Genomic DNA, 22,089 nt, shown 5'->3' on the forward strand with positions numbered 1-22,089 from the left:
AAAGAGACGGGGCTCTGCCTGCCGTGGGATGGGGGCAGAGCCCTGCCTGTACATTTTGACAGGAGTACTCGTGAGCATTCTGGTTTGAGACTTTGCGATCGTGTCCGGATGGCCTGGAGCCAGCACAGTGAAGCAAGTCTTACTGTTCTACTTCTGTAGAGTTAAAAGAGGTTTTTGAAAGTTAAAGAAGTTATAAGAAATCTGTTTTATTAAAATCAGTTTGAAACAAAATTTGTTCCTGAGTCTCCGCTATGAGAACAGACTGTATTAAGCCTTGTAGTATTAACAAATGACCGAGATGTACATTCTTGCCTAGCTTAGGACACAGTGCTGGTCCAAGAGTGCGCATCTGTGAAAGAAAACCCTTCTGAGGAGCAGAATTGGGCATGCACAGCCTCCCAAGAAATACACTTCTCTGCCTGGAAAGGAAGCAGAGAGGAACTACAAACGATTCTTAGTGGAAAAAAAAAATCTGTATCCATCTACTTCATGAGCCATATCCCCCTATGAAAAAAAGAAAAATCACATTACTTTCTTCTTTTAGGTTCAACAATCCAAGCCTCAGTCTTTCCATGTAATTGTAGTATCCCAACTATACAAGTAATAATCAACACCATCCCGTATTAGACACGCTAAAGCCAGGCTTATTTTATTCTTAAAATAAAAACAGCAGTAAAGTTGAAGGTTTTGCTCTATTAAAAGACTCCGAAAATAAACATTTCCAGCAAATATCATATGTAAAGGGCTCTCCCTTTAAGGCCACTCTATCTGGGTTTGCGCCTAGAAGAGCGTCTGCACCCAGCAGAGGTAAGACTGGCTGCCTCACCTTTGGCTAGGGAGGAAGGCTCTGCTGCTGCCTCCTGACCTGCGTGTGTTGCCTCTTTCTGTCCTAACCCCCCTTCGCTCCCTGGATCCTGGCAGTTGTCTGTGCCTTCCCTTTGCCCGGCTGCATTGGCTTCCTCCTCCTCGGACGCAGCATGTCCCAACAACTCCCCCGCGGCGCTGGTCTCTTCAGGGGGTGGGAAATGGGCACTAGTGGTAGCGGACTTGCTCTCCTCCTGCAGGTTTTCTTCTTCTACAACCGCGATTCCACACGTGTCATCAGTCATGCTGGCGAGGCTTTTGCCCTCTGCTACAGAGGTGGCCAGCTCACCCTCACCCTCTGGACACCTTGAAGTTTGTTCTTGCGGTGCTGACAGCTCTGTACCCTCCTTGTCTAGCCCATGATCAGCATCCGTCTTCTTGCCGGTATCTACTGCTGTAGCAGGAGGCTGTTTCTGATCATCCAGCAATTGGGAGCTGGAGCCCTGGGAATGCAAAGGAGCCTCGGGGTAGGCAGCTGTGGCACGATGCCTTGCTGCCTTGTATCTCTGTAAACATAAATAAACCAACGTGAGAGACGAGCCCAGCCCAGCCACTTTCCCTGCAGCGAGAAGCTGGTCCAGGAAAACCTGTACAAAAACAATGGTGAGTGACAGCTAGGATCTGCAGGGGCACACACCCTGTCTCAGCAGCTCTCCTGGCCTGGCTGCTGAGGCTTTCAAGCAGAGAAGGGTCAGCTCCTGTCAGAAAAAGTGGTGATATTAAAAACTTCATGACTAAATGCTGAGTGACTGCATGGCACACGTGTGGCTCCTGAGACAAAAATAACGTTTTGGTAACTGTTAATATCAGTCAGACTCAGGACTTGGTAGATAACGATAGTGCAAGTGACAGCTCTTGCTCCAGCTAATGCCAGGACCTAGCTCTGAGCACGTACCCCAGCTCCATGAGGCTACGCGCTGCCCTGACCTAGAGAGGAGCGGTTTCATGGTCAACAGCCACAGCAAGACTTAAACTGAAAGCTTACAAGTTTTCATTCTGCTGATACAACCTCTGCTATCAGTGAAATTGTTGGTAGGAACACTAAGATACCAAGAATATCCTCTTGTTACAAGGTACTGAAGTTGTCTACAGAATAAAGGTAAGGATGTCAACAGTAAAATGACTCATTGATGCTGGTGAGCCAGTAGAGGTCTGTAAAGAGACTGAGATGGCTACTAGCCATTTTCAAGCCTGGTTTTCTGAAAAACAGTGACTCTCTGTAGCTAGCTAACATGCAGCAGGAATCTGGTCTTCTAAATCCCAGACACAGAATGAGCTAAGGGAATGAAACAAAGCTCCCTTTCCGCAGCAGCTCCCCCCACCACATAACTGTCAGCTTTCTGCTGAAAGGTCCCTTGAACTTGCACTAGCATTAGACCTGACGATTTCACAAAATTATTTTGAGCACGTTGGCTTTCACCAGTCTAAGCAGTGCTCTGTAGTCTGCAGTGTGAAATTACAGCACGCCAGGCAGGCAGCTTTACATTTTCATTTCGTGTATCGTCGCACGTTTGTTCTTTCCCTGCTCTCAAATAGTGGAATACGTGTAATATTATAATGCAATGGAGCTAGATCAGTCAAGTCAAATGTTGTACCCAAACGTAATCAAGCGCAAGTGTGCCAGTTTGTTTTCAAAGTGATGCTGTAAACTGCCTCACAGCAGACAATTCTCTGCTTTGAAATCCTTTGTTAGCCTACTCTGATGAGAATACTCCAGAAATTGGAAATGATTTAACTCAGACTGTGATGCAGCCAAGCAGACTAGCTATCTGCCTGCAGATATTGAAGGCTGGACTTCTGCCACAAATAATCCCTCCAGGTCACTCCGGTGTCCATTTGAAAAGCGTCTGATTTCAGCTTTTAAATGGGCCAGAAGGGAGGCATACACGCTGCTGCTGCAGTTTCACTCTATGCTGATCTAAAATAAGCCAGGAAAGCTGCAAGGCCAACTCCTTCATTCCAGAAATGACTAGCTGCAGGGGTGGGAGAGGATGAGCAACCCTCAAGGAACAGCTGTAGTGTTCTCTTGCTACTTGCCTTTCCAAATCCACAGCTCTAAGTGCTGGCTTCTGCAGCAACCCCACCCCTGCTGGATGCCACAGTGGTTGATGGGGAATTGTTAACTTCTCTGACAATTAGCAGAAAAACACTAAGATGCAGCAACAGCTGGATACATCTGTGGTAGGGAAACAGCTTTTGGGTACTGGCAGAGGACATGGTCAGTGTGGGAACCTTCCCTCTTTCCAGAGTCAGGGAATGCTGCTCTGCTACGCAGGCAGTGGTCACCAAAGGGAGAGGGCAGAGCCAGTGCAACTCCTGCATACCTCCCACGAGGAACTAATCCAGGCCCCTAGCATGTCAAAAAGGACAGAACAACGGAGGCAGATTCCAGGCCAGCCCAGTAGGGAAAGCTTCTGGATATGAAAGCAGCAAGGGGCAATGCTGCGGCTTTAGGTGGAGCCTAAGGAACAGCATCAGCTGGCAGAGCTTTGTGCTAAGGAGTTTTCTAGGAAGGTGTAGCAGACAGACCGACTGACTTCCCGCTGCAGGCTGACCCTGGGGACCAAACACTCTTGTAGTCCATCACGGTGTGCTGTGATGCTCAATTTCCAGATTTCTAAGGTGAATATCTGATTTTACCAGGCCCCTTCATGGATGAATCACCTTCAATTTCGGCTAAAGGAGCTGTTTCTGTAGTCACTGCAGTATTCCATGAAAAGATGCACACGCATCAACCTTCTTTAAAATGAGCAGCCTCTTTCTGTCTTGTTCTTTCCCCATTTTGACCCACCTGTAATCTGTCTAACAAGGAAAAGAGGAGGCCTAGACTCAACAACAGACTCCACAGGTTCAGCAAACAGAGCAGACACTCTGAGGAAGATTTCCAGCCAGAAACGGGCAACAAGATGACAGCAGCAGTAGCTAGGAAAACAGGACTGGACTGGTTTTAGATCTAAAGGGGTGAATGGGAGACAAGCACAGAGCACACCAGGAGAAAGCTGTGGCACAACGGACACCAAGGATGATGGAAATGAACTGAGGACAAGACAGCTAATGGGGTGGATTCACTGAAGAGACACGCACAGGGGTAACAAATGCCAGGCCATGCAATCGCCAAAGGGTCTAACCTGAAAGTTCTCAAAATGCATCAGGGACTTGCAGTGTGCGAGCCGGGCAGCAGAGTCGCTATGGTAGAATTTGTGACACAGCCTGCAGAGGTAACCTGCGACGGGGACCAGAAAATCCAGGCCTGCGAAACGGGAGGGGAAGGGAAATCACAGATCACATTGAATGGAACTCAAAATAATGAAAGTATGTTAAAAGGGAAATTAAAGGAGGGGAGGGGAGAAGAAGAAGGAAAATTGGAAAGCTTTGCTTCTGTTAATCAGGGGTTTTGCAAGATGACTTGCTGAATATCTTGTCTTACCATGGAATGGCTGTGTGCTTGATATTCAGAGAGAAATCTGGCTGCCAGAGCAAAGAAACTACACAGAGCATTAAGGGGAAAAAAAGAAAAAAGAATACAATGGAAAACTACAGAGAACATGTGATCTAATGTAATGGGATCAAACCAAGCAGAAGACAGCAGGCGCGCAAGAGGAACACGCAGAGAACATTCACAGCATGAATCATTATTCCATCTGCCACACGATAGTGGAAGGTTACAGCGATATGGAAGATTGGTGTAAACAGCGCTCTCCTTGGGCACAAAACAGCCTCTGCAGAGCTGCCCTCTTCGCAACACAAGTGGCCGTTAGAGGTTTGAAGTCAGAATTGCTTACAGGGTGGGGACAAGACACAGCCATCTGGAGGCAACGCTGCCCACCAGTCCAGCAACGTGTCTGAATAACCACTAGGTAGAGCGTGGGGGTTCTCAAGCAGAGGAAACATGCACAGTTTGGGCTCTGGCAGAGAGCTCGATACTGTCAGTACTGCTCAGTATCTCTGTACAAGCTGCATTTGTGCTGGAAAGCGTTCTAATCAATACGCTTTCAGGCTCCATCTTTCCAGAGCATCCCTCGTTTGCCACCTAGCTTATTCGCCTACCCTATTTGCTCCATTTCCTGCCTTGTTAAGGTATCTGGCTCTCACCCTTTCTTCCTCAAAGGGAACGACAGCTGACAAACATCAATCACATCCTTACATTTTATCACAGTACAAGAGAGCAACTTGGCATTGTCTCCAGGCAGCAGTGACCTGCACCAGTCTGATGCAGATGCTGAAGCAATATGGCCGAAGAATTCATTACAGCAGTGGACAGAGACCATCCTCCCTTACAGTTACAGCATGAGGCCGTAGAAAGCTCTGTGGGCCTTAGTGTTCAACTGTGCTCGCTTACCATAGGCTGTGTCTGGACAATACTTCTCACTTCCTTCGTAATCCTCCAAAGACACTTCCTTCAGCCCAGTCTGGAAACCAAAAGAACGTTAGTGCCTAGCCAATATTTATGCCAGTTCCCTTCTCGGGACCTTACATTTTTCTGGTAAGCTTGGGAGTAAAACAGATGATTCACACACCAGAGACAGAGTTGCACAGTATATGCTTAGGGCCAGATACAAACCCCAATGTCAGGAGGCCATTTTATCGCAAGGGTTAAAAACACCCCTTACACATCAAAGTCTGAAGTAGCTTAGCCATGTTCCTCCTCTTGGTAACAGCTCTCTACTGGGAAAACGGTATTTATCAAGATAAACCTCCACACATATGTTTGCTATGAGACCAAGCTGCTGCTGGGCTATTCAAAGAGACTATGTCAACGTCTTTGACAGAAATTTGTTCCCTTGAAAACACATCGCTTATGCTCAACAACAAGGTAATGTTTGAAGGCACCAGTAGGAGCTGTACAGCACAGCAGAAACACCCTTCTGCATCCCATCCATCGTGCCCAATTCTCCTCTGCACTGTCCTGTGCTCTGTTCAGGGTCCTCACCCTCTTGCTGTAGGGTGCAAGGTTGACTAGACTCTCTAAACCCTGAGCTCAAGCAGACAAGACCGAATAAGTCACAGGAGCCCACCGCAGATTCTCAGATAGATCAGTCCTTCTCCATTTGCATGGCATACCTGCTTGGCAGCAGAATCCTCATTCTCTACCAGCACTACATCAAGGTCATCTTCATCCTCACCAATTCCTTCCTCTTCCTCTTCCTCCTCATCATCTTCAAAACAGCCAACAGCATCCACTGTGATCAACTCCTCTGAATCTTCTGGGCTGCCCAACTCCTTTTCTCCCATTCTCACCTGTCAGGTACAGAAAAGACAAATCAACTCTGCACTCTCCATCTAACCAAGGAAGACCCTAGGCTCTGCACAGACTGGATGGGACTGCAAGAGAGGCACTAAACTGTCTTGTTTGCAGATAAGCCCAACACCTTGCCCCTTCCTCACTTAATTTCTTTAAGCTCTGACAATTGGAATCCAGACGAAGATTAAAACTGAAAACAGGGTTCGAAGAACTGCATGCCTTCTTTTTATCCCTGCAGTAGTCTGAGAAGCTGAAAGTTAACCTGCTCTGTAGCACAGCTACCTCCAATGTTGTGCAGCTCTCCACTCAGGCAGTATTACCTCTTTGGCTTTCTGTTTGTGCTCAGGGGATTTCATATGTTCCACAAACTTGCGAGGGGTCTTGAAGTGGCGGCTGCAGACAGTACAGAAAGGACGAAGAGAGCGTTTGGCCAGCTATGGAAAGAAGAATGAGAAGATCTAGTAAGCCACGAGAAGCCACTGAAAAAATGCAGATAAATCTTTGGCAACAGACACACAGACCTGCATCTAAAACAGGGAGACCACAAAAAAAGTGTCTTATTTTCAAGAAAAAGGGCTTGCTAGCTCCTACCTGCCAAAACAGTGGAAAATATGCAGAGCAAAACGTGTTTTGTAAGAGGTGTTGTGGAATTTTTTCCCTAGGAGCCAACAAATACACACATAATAAATACAGTGACCTGCCTAAATTTTAGCTTGAAAACTGATTAGTTAAAAACAGTAGGTCCTTTCTGAATATTTATTCAGAAAAGTCAAGAATCAAAACCACCTGAAGCACCTCTAATACTGACACAGCACGGTAACTGGAAGTTCAACCCATACTGGTGTTCACAGGCAGCAGGTAGCACAGTAGTGCCTTCAGACAGTGAGAGCGTTACTGGCAGAACTTTCTGTGCATTTCTCCACTCCAATCACCTCTCCCTTGCTGCTTGGGGAGCAGGAGCTGCTAGACACTTCCACTCAATCCCCACAAAAGGTCAGTACAAAGATGACATGGCTGTTACCTTGTGTTCCTGGGTCCTGCGATGTTTGATAAGATCCCCGGTGAAGTGTATCTGACAAGTGTTGCACCACCGCTGCTGGGTCTCTCTGAAGTGACAATGGATATATCTGTAAGTCACACCTTTTTACACTCTCCATGGAGTACTGCAATTTGCAATCTGTTCTCAGCCTTATTTTCCTCAGCATTCCTATCTTCACATGCTTGGATTTATCTTCTCCCCTTCCCAGCCCCTTACATCGCAGGCATAGCTCATGCTGACACAAAGGCACCAGTTAGAACAAGTCTCCAATTTGATCTGCTGTATTAAAAACTGCACACCAGGTCCAAAACACCTTCTTTTCTCCAAAGGTTGTTTAGCTTGGAGAAGAGAGAGCTCAGGAGAGATCTTATTGTACTTAACAATTACCTTAAAGGAGATTGTGGTGAGGTGGAGATCAGGCTCTTCTCTCAAGCACCAAGTGGTAAGATGAGGGGAAATGGCCTCAAGTTGTGCCAGGGGAGGTTTAGGTTGGGTATTAGGAGAAATTTCTTTACTGAAAGGGTTGTGTGGCATTGGAATAGGCTGAACAGGGAAATGGTTGAATCACCATCCCTGAAAGAAACATTTTTCAAGAAACATGCAGATCTAGAGCTTAGTGGTAGACTTTAGTACTAGGTTAAAGGTTGGACTAGATGATCTTAGAGGTCTTTTCCAATCTGAATGAATCTATGATTCTATCAAAATTCACACTGGTATCCTTTAAAAAGAAGGAAGGAAGATGCCTGAAGCAGATTAAGGCACCAGAAACCAGAGGGAGTTTGTACATTATCCTAGAATACAGAGGCACCCTCGTGCCCTGAGGAATTTTGAAACTTGTGTAGGTCCTTGTCCAGGTTGTGTTATCTACTTCAGACCAACACTCACCCATCTTTCTCTGCCAGCAACTTCTGCTCCTTCACCATAGGCAGTAGTGAAACAAAACAAACGTTGCTCATGTGCTGAATCTCCCCAAGGCGCTGCTGGTGCTGAATTCCAGCCATGTGGGATTGGAAATTCTAAGAGAAGGTTAGGAGAAAGATCCATTTAAATGTATTCAAAAGACAGCAAATAATAGGTATGAGCTATGCTTTCCATTCTCTTGACTGCTATATAACAATGAAATGGTATAAAAGCTTAAGAGCATGGCTGCCTGTGGATCCACCCACATTCGTTCCCTAGCAGGTTGCCTGCCAGCTCCTCAGAAGAGGTTTACTTTATCTGCACGCCTGTCATCATTTTTTCTGTTCCTCTGGCTAACAAGTCTCCTGCTGCACCCATGGCAGCTGGCCATCGAATTCATTTCTCTTGACAGTCCACCCCAGTCAGACCTGCGGATTTATACCTGCTGACTGCAGCAGTTGGTCTTGCAGATATAACAGTAGAATTTAAGGACCGATTCAGGGCTGGGGTCAGCTGTGCCCACCTCGCAGGTCCAGTGCCCTGGTTTCAGAGCTGTTGTACTGATAGCTCTGCTCTCGCTGCTCTGCTGGATAGTTACTTTCAGTGAACCTCCAGAGCTCAACACCTGCCAAAAGAAAGAATCAAGACTAAATCCAATATCTCAGTAGAAGACACTAAAAATTACACCTGTTTTTTAGATGTGACCTAAGCTCTCTGTCTCTTATAAAAACACATTTAAGCTTGAATTCACAGGAGGCTGATAAGAAAGACTCACATACACTCCTTCTCCCAGCACTGCCAGATCAACAGTTCCTGTGTCATGGTAGCAGGCCTACTAGTACAGATGGCTGTTTCTACAGCCTCTAGACACTGTGTGATCCAGTCACTGGAGATGAACAACAAGCAATATTGGGTGGTCCCTCGGTAAGGGACACTCTCAGCTCATGCCTTCCTGCAGAACAAAAGGCAACTCAGAACCACACCTGACAGAGGAAAAAACTCATACATGGGCAGGATGATATATTTGACCACATTTTTAAGCCTCAAATGTCTTCAGAAGACTCAAGTCTGACTCACACCATGGGTTAAATCTTGTCTGCTTTCACAGGTTTACACAGTAAAAGAGATGGTTTAATGTCTAGCACGTGGGCAAGGTCAATCACGTAAAAAAAAGGCTTTCAGGTTGCTAGCTTCACTCACCTCAGTTTTTCCTAGATGTCTTTCAGAAGCATAGACTCTCACTATCTGCTCAAGCCTGCTGTGATGGCAAGTCCCACAGCAGCTGCATCTTTCCTACCACCACCCAATTTTCTTACGTCTGTTCTTCAGCAACAAAAGGTGTATTTTTAGCTATGTCCCTTTAATATATAGGTTTTTCAATGGCTTTTTCAATTCAACTTTCCTTCTTACCATATGAGCACTGAACTCTTAGCCGAGCCTAGCATCCACAAACAGGCAGCAGTAGGGAAGGTACAGGCTACCAGAGGTACAAAAGCAGCAAGTCAGAGCAGACTGTGCACTAATTGCAGACATATTATGCCTTATTGCTAGGGACGACAGCTTACAGCAGGAGACAGAGCTCCAGACGTGGGTGCCATCTGGTTCCCAGTGGCAACAGGCATCTCCGGGATGGAGGGGGAGGTTGTATGTTCTATAGCACCCCAGCCTGCTTGGAGTGGTGTCTGCTTACCTCAGGAGCTTTTGGTTCCTCAGAGAATTTCCTCTCTTTAGAGAGATCTTCAGCTGCGTACTCCTTTACATTGTCTGTACCTAGGGACAGAGAGTCTTTTCAGCTGTCTTAAATCAGAATAGCAATGACAGAAAAAAAGAAAGCAGCAGGTGAAGTCAGGGAGCTTTCCTCACAGTGCTGCTGGCCATAAGCCCAGCATACAAACCTTTCTCCATATAAATCCTTATTAAAGAGGGAAACTCTTCCCATCATTTGCATTTGCTAGGCAACAGTAACAGAACAGTTTTTAGGGGACTATGTTTGGATTTGGTTCGTACATTTTCTCCTCCTTTCCCCATCCTGTACGACTGGAGAGGAGGGCATTTCTGAAGAGACTCACAGGATCCACGGTTGCCGGCAGTTACGTGCAATTCCAGAAAGGCGTGCCCTAAACGTGCAAATCACAGTGCTCAGCAACTCACCATCAGCTTGGCCATGGGTGCTCGACTCTTCCTTGCTGCCTGCTGCATCCTCTAATGCAGACTCTTCAGTCACACTTCAGGGATATCAAGAGAACAACCTTATTTACCATGTTAAAGACCAAGAGATTAAGAAAACACACCGAGGCATGGGCTGGGGTCTAAGCTACCACACTCTCCACTAAACCCCCCTAATCAATAAGCTACTGGAAGTGTATTTCAGGCAGGGATTCAGCAGAAATAAGTGAAAGCAATGCGGAAATAAATGAAAACAATGGAGAGTGATCATTCTAGAAGAGGTTCAGAAACAGCAGCCAAATAGACTGGACAAGAAAGTTACAAATGATTCTTTGGATCACCGCCCTCTCCTACTTGAGGCCTGCAGAGAAATCAGCTCATACAGGAAATATTCTTAGTAAGGACTCTCAGAGTTCGTTCCTTTGATTGGTGACCTGCAGTGAAACTGCAGAGCCTGGACATCCCTCCAGGTTGCTCTGTGCATGAGAGAACAGAGAGGTTCTCAATTACAGCTTACAGGGATTTCATCATAACAGCCTGTTCTATTTCTATCAGTCATGCTTCATTCCAGAGTCCCTACAGTTCTGCTTTTGGGGGAAGTAGAGCTGTCCAGGACACAAATCAGAGGACTTTGCTTTGTTTTCTTTGGTACTATTGATCTACTAAGGTGAAAAAGATCCCAGGGAGACTGCTGAGAAAAAATGGCTGACTTGCAGAGGACACTCACTGTACTTCACAATGCTTTTCCCCATCTCCCATTTTTCCATCAGGACTAACACCTTCACCATGGCTTGAATGCCTTCTCCCTCAGTCCAGCCTGATACCCCACCTGCCAGGATCCTGCTGCCAATATGGGACAGCACATTCTGCACAGGCAAGAACGCAGACTGCGCAGGTACTGAATCCTGTGATCCAAACACACACACACACCCCACATAATTTATCAGATTGATAAGTGAAAATGTAACTGGGTTATACGGCTATAAATATGCAGCAGGGTTTGGGCAGTGCAAACATGATGAAAACAAGAGTGGCTGGCATTAACATTATTTGTCAAGTGCTGCCAACAGGCTCAACACTATACCACACACAGATGGTGACAGCACTCCAGGGCAAGGGTTTGCAGCCTAAACTGCAAATCTAGGGAGCAATCTAGGGGAGCAAAAGCCATCACAAGCAGGAGCTAAGGAGGAAATGCTATTATATGGATACTTGTCAGGCCATGCTAGAAGAACTGGGTGTTCAAGGAGGATTTGAAGATGAGTGCTTTCTGCACTGGAATGAGGATGTTGTTCCAGGCATACAGATGGCACAGAGGAGAAAAAGCAGAAGTGGGAAAAACCTGAAATGAAGAAGGAGGCTGGTATTCCTGGCCAGAGGGAAATGGAACGATGAAACAAGAAAAAAAAAGTGTGACACTAATGGAGGGAGACTATTCTCATCTGCGGAGGGCAATATGAGAATGGTAAACCATTTTTTTTCGGAGAGCTATCATCTATTCATTAAAAGTAAACAGAAACACTTTAAAAAAAGCTGAAGAATGATCTGTTCTAACTAAACACCAGCCATAAGTTATGCATCAAATCTGGCAGTCCCTAGCTACTGCTTAGGAGAGGATTTTCCTAATACCAGGTTTGCTGCAGTACTCACACTTGATTTTTTTTTTTGAGTATATGTAACAGGACTTTGATTAATACCCTACTAAATATTAATGTAATTAAAATTAAATTAGCTTTGGCAAACAGATTAACAAAACATATGCTCAAATGCATTTGACTTAGCTTTAATTGAATTTATTCACTTTCTTGCTAATTTGCAGTCCATAATTCACAATGGTCCCTGCTCGCATAATATTTATCAGTCTTTAATGTTTTACACGATGAAAGTATTATCAGAACATCAAAGTAATCCTGGAATATTCTCCCTAAAGCTAGCCATTAATCTCTAATCTACAGATGGGAAACAGAGAGGTGAGGAAACTTGTCCGAAACCACGCGGTGAATTGTTAACAGGGAAGATAAGAGGACCCAGGAGCCCTGACTCATAGTCATTAACATATGTCAGAGAATTCTCAAATCAATGCCTCCAGAAATCTTTATTCACTTCCTCCTCTTCTCCCCCCCGCACCAGCTCACAGTGACAGTTCTGGGAGAGGCACAGCACCATGCAGATGGCACAGTGCTCTGTAACGTGCCTTCCCACTAGATGGCAATGCAGCCTTGCCTGTGCCTTCCTGCACCCTCCAGAGAGGCAGGGAGTGCCAAGATCAGCCTGCAACGGCCAGCTCGCCTGTGTGCTGCACAGCCCTTGCGGATAATAGGATTGCCTTTGTTTATTTTTACCTAACAGACAGGGATACTGGCAAAGACGGTCTTTGCAGAAGGGTTACAGAACTCAACGCCCATGAATATGGGCTCAGATACCAGGGAGTACTGGTTCTTTTCCCTTTCTCATTCCACAAAATAAACCATCCTCTCCTATATGCCCACTCTACCTAACATATCCCAAAGCTTTCTTCTCTGCTGATACCTGACTGCTCAGTTCTCTTTTTGGCAGTTAGGCAAGAGGTTTAGAGAAATATATCATCCCGGATCTCAGCAGGCATCATGAGATTTTCACAATCATTTGAAATACCTCCTGACTGCCAGTACAGTACTGCCCCAAATTAGACAATACCTGACAATACCTCTAAAGCCTGTAACTATTTCGATACCCCATTCAATAAATACCTCTTCAGTCTTTTTGCTGCAGGCTCAGCATTCAACACGGATTCTGTTGGAGTTCTTGGTCCTGCAGGAACACAGAAGATCCCCTTAGCAAAGCAACCCATGGCACCACAAGCACGTTCCCTAACTGAATGGTCAGTACCAAAAAAAATCCCCGCTAATTTAGAGCAAATAATACTGTATACTTATTCTGAATTTGAGAATTGTAGTGACAAGGTTAGATAATTCAAGAAATTCATGACCTAAGAGATCTGCGTTTTATTGCAGATATCAGTAAGAGGTGTGGTCCAGAAAGAAATCCATGCTTACATCTACTAACTGGGTCTTAGTCCTACACCTAGATGACAAGAGCCCAGACCACTGGAACATTAACCTATGTCAAGTGGCACAGCCATCCGACAGCAACCGTTTACTCGGGTAACTTTCCCCACCACATACACACTGGCCACAACCTCACCATGTTCCTGCATTTTTGAGTATGCAGAAAGAATATTTCTACTTCGGTATTGTACAGACACTGCAAGAGATTCAGTGCCAGTTTCAGTTCTGACAAGTGGAGCACTCATTCAACTCATCTTTTCCTTAAGCAAGTTGATTGGGACTGCTTCTGCTTCATGTTTGTAACTCCACGAGATGTTTGATTCAGCATGAGTAAAGCAAAGTGGAAGTTTTAATTTCAAACCAGTTCTCTTTTCTCCACATCTCAAATGGAGCTCATTGTCGAGATGAATTCTGAGAGGTTTTCATGCAAGAGATATGGAGCTGGCTTACAACTACCAAGAATATCCAGATAAAAAGTATATATAAAAAGCACCAAAAGCAGAAGGTGCAACAAATGATTTAGGTATTTACAATTAGAGTAAAACATAAGGCTAAAGACATCCCATGTCTTTGCTGCAGGAATAGCCATGAGGAGTTTATTGTCTGGAAGCATTTGTTTCACTACAGGCTCCCTCTTACCTGTGGATGGAGAGTTGTTGTTCTGCTCTGACCCTGCTTGCACTTCCTCCGGGATTTCCATTTTCTCATCACCTTGTGTCTGAGATGAAGAACCTGCATCTAGTTCCCGCTTCCTGTCGGGGACCCTCTGGAAGTCCTGCAACAGGCAGAGAGTCTCTAGAGAAAGGACAGTCCAAGTGTGGAAGTCCACCTTATCCAACAGAATGGGATCAAATATGCAAAAACTTATCTAAGAGGAGGAGCAGTACCAGGTCAATTAATCCAAAACCAACTTCCAGGACACAGAGGTCTTAATGGTGGAAGGTGAGAATGTTTTTTTTTTTTTTTTTTCCTAGCATTTTCCAAAATACTAAATTTTTTTTGGAAATTAAGTTTTACGAAATCCTCATGACCAGATATAATTCTGACCTTAAAAAGGAAAAACAGCTCAAAGAGGCGAAGTGACATGTCCATGGCAGCAGCAGGTCATTTGGGAACACCAAACTGCTCTGAAAGGCTGAAGGGGTAGAAACTCTGGCCTCTGTAAAGCAAAGTACTCAGCCAGGATTTCTTTTACTGTCATTACTTTGAAGTTGGTACCTCTAAAGTCTCCTTCTATTTTATACCTAAACTGTTGTGCTATGAGGAACTCTCTGTCCTGGGCAAGAACAAACAGAAGACTTTAGCATCAAAAATGTAAATATGGGCCACAGGAACTTTACGGATGGGCTTCTTTCTTCATTTCTTTGTCAGCAGTATGGTGCAAAAATAGTTTTCACTGTAAAGTTCTCTCCTTTTTGCTCTTTACCTGTAATACAGTCAACCACTGTGAGTGGAAAAGGAGCACAAAGCTCGTAAGCAGTTGGGAACTACAAGCTCACCTTGCGAAACATCCGGTTCTGCCGCTGGAAGGGAAGGCTGGGGAAGCCCAGGCGAGTCGGCTTTAATGAGACCCCAACAGGTGGTGGCCCTAGGAGGGAATGTCTTGTAGCCTGAGGAAAAAACTGCTGCAGTGCTGGGGCTGTCATGTTAAATCCACGCAAGTTTCCTACAAATACAAACACACAGCACATCACCACCCTGAGGTATGCAAAATAGAGAGAAAATCTTCCCCCATCCCGTACAAGCAACAGGGAGAGAAGGGAAGGGCTCTTCCACGCGAGACACTGGACTGCTCTGGGTGCCATATGAATGTTCTATGCTCTACCCTTTTTAGTCCCCATAGAACAATTTGATGTGATAGCAACTATTACCATATATTGGGCTCTTTAATTACAATTGTCACTGCAGGCTAAGATCATTAGAGCAATTATCTGATCCAAGCACACCAGTGCTTGTGTTCGCAAGAAAACAAGTCTCGTTTTACAGAAATTCTCTGTAAAAAAAGAAAAATTCATCCCACATTTGTGCAGCTGGCAGCTCACGCCATACCATGGATGCTATTTAACACTGGCCAGCAACTGCATTTCATTTAAAACAACACTGGACTTTTCAAACAGAGATTTGACAGTCTTCTCTGCCACCTGGTTATCAAGCAAGCTCAACATGTCAAGCTAAACTGAGACACTTGAGATGTTGCCATTTCCAATTATAATGCTCTGCTTTCTGAACAGTTCTCTTCAGCATCCACAGACCATTAACAGTCTCAACAGTCCCTTCCAAAGGCGGTCCCCCATTTCAGGGGATAAGGGAATGGAAGTGTACATATGCCTCAGCCACACCCTGAGAAGCTGTCTACCATTCTGAGAACCTGGATTTATACTGCAATTTTTTACTTCGCACTTGAGTAAGTGCATATTCCAACTGCTGAGCTGTTAAAACAGCCCAGAGAAGACTGGAGACAGGCACCCAAAAATCTGAAGTCAAGCTGCATTGCTTAAAGCCTGGAACACAACAGGGAGCACACCCTATGTTTGCCTTCAAAAGTAATCTAATCTCGTATTACCTATCATAAATAATCTCTTACTGTAAAAATATGTAGCTGCATTAAAAAAAAACAACACACCTATAAGGCAAGAAATTATCTCCTGGTCTTGCTTTAGTACCTGTAAAGGACCATGCATACATTTCAAAGTATTTATTTTTCTTCCTAACCCCACTGCTGAAGTGGAATGCAGGCAATAAATTATTTATGCTGGTGTTTCCCAGGTACAGAAATACCACAGCACCAGATATTCTTACACGTAACCCAAATGTGAAAATGACCCAAAAAAATTCAGATCCCTACAAAGGGCCACAACAAACATCACATCTGTGCTGCATGTTACCAGTGGCTAGCTGGTACAGGGTAAGGAAAGAGAAGTCACAATGCAACTCAGCATATGGAGGTGAAAAGAGGGACAACACTAAAACAAAGTGCCATAGAGTGTTCATTAATAAACCTTCTCCTGCTCTCATATCTCATTTGCCTCAGGTCCTTGGCATACTATTTAAATACGACTTCTCAATAAGAGGTTTTACTTTAGAGAAAAGGCCGGACTACGCTAACATTAAATGTATCAGAAAGGAGAATGACTGACTGTGCTTTAGTCAGTCAATTTTCCCCTGACACAAATATATGCATCAATCTCCAGAATGTGTTTTTTTCTTCATTACTGCTCGTTTCCCTACAACCTGACACAGGACTGTAGAGAGCCACTGGGGTCACTAGAGAGCCCTCTTGCTAAATGGGCAAGAGAACAAAAGGCAAGTTAACAACATGCAGAATAAATCTATTGTCTTCACATCAGGGCACAATTCACAAACGAGAGAAAAATTCTAAGCTTTAACCTAAACTAGTAATACTAGAACTGTCCCAGGTAAAGATGTTCTATGTTGAAAACACATATCAGGTATTTATTCCTAATATCTTTATGGTAGCAATGCTCTTAATTAAGGCAGCACCATAAATTTGTTTTGAAAATATATCAAAAATCCACTTCTGGAAATACAATGATGTTGCCCAATCCCAGTGATATTACCCACCATGTCAGTCATTTCAGGGAATCAAAATTCCACACAACAATTGAAACCCAAACCATTTTTCACCACAATATGCTTTATTTGTTTGTATTCCACTAAGCTTGGACAAAGACAAGCATCTACTTTTGCAAACGAGGTTAGCGTAACGTAACAGACAATGAAATAAATTGGTTAAGCGTCCCAAATGAGACAAATAATAAAAATATAAGTATTTTCTCTGAATATATTGGTGGAAAAATACTCTTTCCACCAAGTCTAAGAGGGAAGGTGTTTCCAATGCACATATTTAATATTAACCTGATAGCTTCTAGTGCTATTCCCAGTTGTGAACGCTTAGGCACATGGGATTTTCATCAACTGAAGAACCTCTGTGATGTGTTCTATGGACAAATTTGAAGAGGAAAAAAAGATGATAAAGAGAAATGCCAAATACAAAGACAGCAATGGTTCAGCAAGAAATAGCCATACTATGGTTTCAGTCTACAAAGGGTGATTAAATAACTCCAGTAAGAAAGCGTCTCCCATAACGACAGTACCTTGCATCTGTTGCATGAGTAAGGCCCGCTGAAGCATAGGATTGGCATTGAGTAGCGATGGTTGATTTGTTGCACGTAAGCTCAGCATCTGTTGCTGTTGCGGTGGTGGTGGTGGCAAACCCCTGGAAAAGAAGGTATTAATCATAAGAATCCAATAAAAAAAACCAACATACCCTTCATTTTCAGAGACCTAACAAGTACAAAACGGAGGAGCAAAGAACAGCTGAAATGCTCTTATACATGCATGAAAAGATACCGTACACCAGCACTGTATCCGCTTTCTTCCACTCTCCTGGAATTTCCAAAGCTGACAGATTGTCTATCAAGGAATTTGAGGTCAGAGAGAACTCCTTAGCACCAAGCCCACATAAAGCCTGTCAAGCAGCATAAAAAAAGCCCAGGAGCTGACTGCAGTTCTACAGAATTATGCAGCAGCTCCTCAGCAGAAACTAGCGATCTAGATCAGCAGCTACATTTAACAACAACAACAAAAGTTCTAAAAACCAGGGAGTTTTCTCAGTAGCTTAAAGCACATTTTCCAAAATCTACGCCTCCCACACAGAGCCAGACAGGTCACAATTGTAAATGGTGCCCCCTAACTGCAAGAACAGGACGATAAAATAAAGCACAGCCTTCGTATTTAAAACACGAGGAGGAAGAAGTGAGCTGAAAAGGACTCTCCAATCCTAAGGAGGGTGGAGCAGGCATGAGACAAAAGTCTGAAGAAACGGGCAGGCATTTCTTCAGGCGATTGCAAGGTCAGGCCCACCTCTAAAAACGACTGCTGACACAGCTAAATCTGTCAGAGGGCTGTAAACAGGTACCAACATGGATCAAAATAACCATGCTGACAAAAAACAACCCCTTGACAGATTTTACAGCAGCTAATCTTCACATTTCCTGCTCTAGATTGTTCCAGTCTCAGAGCGAAGAAATTTCTGCCAGAAAAAACATACTTTTAAAGGTACGAGATGCATCCATGCTAGCTCGCAGCCTCATATTTGCATTTTAAGGGCAGCTTTGGTTACAGTTTTAGACATACAAAAATGGAAGATTTAGGGAGATGAATATTTCTAGAACAGAAAGATTCCCACGTTTCTCTCATAACCATATGCTTTATATGGATAAAGTCTTTTTTTCTTTTTTATAATTTATTAAATAAGGAATTAACTTTGCTCTTAAATTCACATCCTCTTGCTGTGAATTTCCAGAGCATAAGGCTTTACAGAGCACAGTAACTGCAATTAAATGCATCATTTCAGGGATTTTTTTTATTAGTTCAATAAATCTCAGCTCATCAGGGACAACTGCTTGAACCAAAACAGCTATTTTCTCTCTTGAATTTTTTTTCAAAAACCCTGTTTATTTTCTTTTTTTTAAAAAAATCTGGCATACGTTTTTTGTCTTCTAACAAACAAAACGCAATTTTCTCCCCACACACGCCCCATAATGCCCAGTCATGTCCTCAGCCGTTGTGCCACTGCAGAAACAAGTTGCCTAAACAGCATCCACTAACCTCGCCCTGACCAGGAGAGAAAAAAAAAAAAACAAAACACAACAAACACAACTGAAGTTCAACCACCGCCATAAATTTTTTATAGAAATACAAGACGAAAGTGTGCATCTTTATTCAGCAAGGCTCGGCGAGGTGCATAGACACATTTCTGGGGGTAAAAACAGCATTTTTTTAGCGAACTCCCCGCTGGCTGAGGAGCGACCACCCCAACGCTCCCGCTCGCTGCGAGGGCAGCCTCTTCCCTTCGGAGCATCTCGCTTTATTCGCTCAACCCCGGGGCATTTGACATCCCCCTCGGGGATTTCAGCGCCGGGAGCAGCCCTGGCAGGCTGATAACCATCTCCCAAAACGCCAGCTGAAGGGAGCGGGAGGGTCACGGCAAGCACCCGCGGCCCTTGGCTCCTCACGCCTCAGCCCGACCCGCCCGGCGGCGCGGCCTCCCCACAGCGGGCTGCCGGCCCTCAGCCCTCTCCCCCCGCGGCTCCCTCCCTCAGGAATCACCCTCGTCCCCCCTCAGCACCCACACACCCCCCTCCTCAACACCCCCCGGCCTCCCTCCGAGCCTCCAAGGCGTCCAGCAGCGCCCGCCCCCGCCTCCCTTTGTCGCCTTCCCCGCCGGGGGTAGGGCGAGGAGGGAGCGGAGGCGAGCGGTCCCCCGGGGCCAGGCCCTCGATCCCCGGCCTCGCGTAGCGGCGCTTACCGGCCTCCCTGCTGCGCCGGGGGATGGTGGTGGTGGTGGTGGTGCTGCTGCTGCTGGAGGAGGTGCTGGAGCTGCAGCAGCTGCTGCTGGAACTGCTGCTGGTTGAACATGGCTGGGGAGCCCCGAACGGGGCGAGCCTGAGACAAAACACGGGAGGGCGAGGGAGGCACCGGCTGCGGGGCTGGCGCCTAGCAGCCCAGCAGCCATTGAGCAGGGGAACCGCCGCCACCGCCGCTGCCGCCCATTCATTCACTGAGCCGATCCCCCCCTTCCTCCTCCTCCTCCTCCTCCTCCTCCTTCTCCTTTCCCCCGGGGTCATCGCAAGCAGCAGCCCGTGGAGGAGGTTTCCAAACCCCACCTCCTAAAAACACGCTCTCCCCCCCCCCCCCCCCCCCCCTCCCCTCCTCGCCGAGCCCTCCCCGCGCCCCCCTTTCTTCCTTTACCCTTTTTTTTTTTTTTTTTTTTTTTTTTTTTTTTTTTTTCTCCAATTTCCCTTCTTCCCTGCCCCTCCGGCACTCACATCGCACCCCGGGGCTCTCACCGCTCCCCACCAGCCGCCTCCATCTTCCCGCCGGGGACAATAAAGCACCTGCCCGGCCCCGCTCCCCGGCCCAGCCCGGGCAGGAGGCAGCTCCTTCTGGAGGGCTGGAGGACCCAGCCGCTCCGAGAGGGCGTCCCTGCAAGGTTTGCATCACCCCCCCGGAGCCTCCTCTCACATCGCCCCGGCTTGCGACACCTCCATTTCTCGTCCCCCGCACAGAAGAGGGGTCCCCTCGGCCCTCGACAGGGGTTGGGAGGTGATGGGCACCATCTGGCCAGGGCTGGGGCAAGGGGAATTTGCAATAAGCGGCTGAAGAGGAGGAGCAGATGGTAGCCGACTACATTGCTTTTCTGCTTTTTTTTATTTTTTTTTTAACCCCCTTTTTGTTTGTTTGTTTTTTAATAGTCCAGGGGAATCTTTGGTAACCGTCTCGCTGAAGGGATGGGAGAAGAAAAAACAACCAACAGCCTCAGGCCGTTTGCTGTGGTCACATCTTGGCAAGCTTGTCATGAGAACCTGGAAGAAAAACAGTGACTTTTGCAATGTTATGCTGTGCTGTAGGCTGAGATGACTTTTCTAGCAGGTCCATCCACTTTTTTATTTATTTATTTTTGTGAGAGTTTGCAGCAAAACCCTTCCTGCGGCACTTGTTTTCTGTCAGTGGTGAATTAATTTTAAGTATGTCCAATTCACACGACCTCTGCATGAAAAAAAATATATCGTGACTGTCATTTCTTATACCAAACCTAGCAAGGGTGAAGATGCATTTCTGCTCTTTGCCATTCCAGAGAATCCATCCTGAAATAATTTACTTTCTAGTCTTATTATTCACGCCAATAAAAACTGCTTTATTCATGCTAATAAAGACTCATTAAAGGCCTCAAAATTGATTTTTAGGTGAAAGTGTTGTAAGCTGAACACAATTGCTGGTGATATACAGTTAGCATTAATAATTTTCAATGCAACAGCATATGTTGATTTTTCCTTTGGGCCTTTTTATACTGTTCTGATTTTACAATAATCAGTTTGGAGATGACCAACCGTATGAATCAATGACTGGCCATGGTAATGCCCAGAGCCGTTTGTCTTGTCACAGCTGTCTGCACACAGAGAAAATGCTCTCCTGTTAAGCATTAAAGCTTAAGTATCATCACAGGGAATACATACATGGAGCAGAAAACATGTGGAATCTTTTTCTAATCATTTTGCATAATTGATCCTTTTTGCTTCTGTAATCATCCTATTACAACGGTTACCAGTCTGTTCTTCACTGGTAAGGGAGGGATAGTTTTACGATCCTGTATATGCCTGACCAATCCCTATATTAAGCAGATACATTAAAGACAGGCTTTCTTCTGCTTTGTCCTGGACACAAATTATTAAACCTTCTTCAATAAGTTTATAAACATTAAGTCTACAATTCAATGCACATACTACTGCATTGGACACAAATCTGAATGTTGATTTAGTCCCATACTCCATAGGCTGATCTTCAGAAATGCCTTTATGTGCCAGATGTAAACACCGTACCTACTACAGATTGCTTAACCGAATCCAGAAGACAGAAGTTCTACATTCAGTTCATCCTGCTGCTCGGTTTGAAGACACATAGATGCAAGTTAACAATGCAGGAAATTGAGCTAGGATTCTTTCTTTTCTTTATTACAGACTACAAAACAGCATTTATTACGTTGACAGCCTAAAGGGTACTGTTGATCTTCACTGAGCATTGCTACATATAAATTTACGTTTTTTGGTACACAATAGACCTCTCATCTGCTGAAAATCAAGTTGTTTTTTTTCCCCTCCTGTGAGGAACACCTCCCTTTCAGCTATTAAGCAACTTGCTGCTGAATGTTTGGGATACAGTGGTAAACACATATCATTATGTGTGAATACATGGAACCTTAAAAACTTAGATCTACAATAAAGAGAACAATGTTATTTCTCAATCCCTTC

The 22,089-nt window shown here is 45.1% G+C and overlaps 1 protein-coding gene across 2 annotated transcripts; it reads right to left on the bottom strand.

The window, feature by feature from the left end:
• Positions 1 to 186: 186 nt before the first annotated feature.
• Positions 187 to 20,167, bottom strand: CIZ1 (CDKN1A interacting zinc finger protein 1). Of its 2 annotated transcripts, XM_084298831.1 has the most exons (16): positions 20,110 to 20,167; positions 19,590 to 19,726; positions 17,374 to 17,495; positions 14,758 to 14,924; positions 13,898 to 14,033; positions 12,941 to 13,001; positions 10,197 to 10,270; positions 9,736 to 9,815; positions 8,488 to 8,670; positions 8,031 to 8,161; positions 7,128 to 7,212; positions 6,427 to 6,540; positions 5,926 to 6,102; positions 5,204 to 5,273; positions 3,993 to 4,114; positions 187 to 1,370 (listed from the first exon to the last, which is right to left on the bottom strand). In XM_084298831.1, the coding sequence occupies exons 2-16, from the start codon at positions 19,697 to 19,699 to the stop codon at positions 765 to 767; spliced, it is 2,238 nt and encodes a 745-aa protein (XP_084154957.1). In that variant the 5' UTR covers positions 19,700 to 19,726; positions 20,110 to 20,167; the 3' UTR covers positions 187 to 764. The 2 variants fall into 2 exon arrangements, with proteins under 2 accessions (XP_084154957.1, XP_084154958.1); XM_084298832.1 differs by lacking the exon at positions 20,110 to 20,167 and having other exon boundaries at positions 187 to 1,307; positions 19,590 to 19,883.
• Positions 20,168 to 22,089: the final 1,922 nt, after the last annotated feature.

The sequence above is a fragment of the Netta rufina genome (assembly GCF_964035555.1).
Source record: "Netta rufina genome assembly, chromosome: 20".
NCBI lineage: Eukaryota > Metazoa > Chordata > Aves > Anseriformes > Anatidae > Netta > Netta rufina.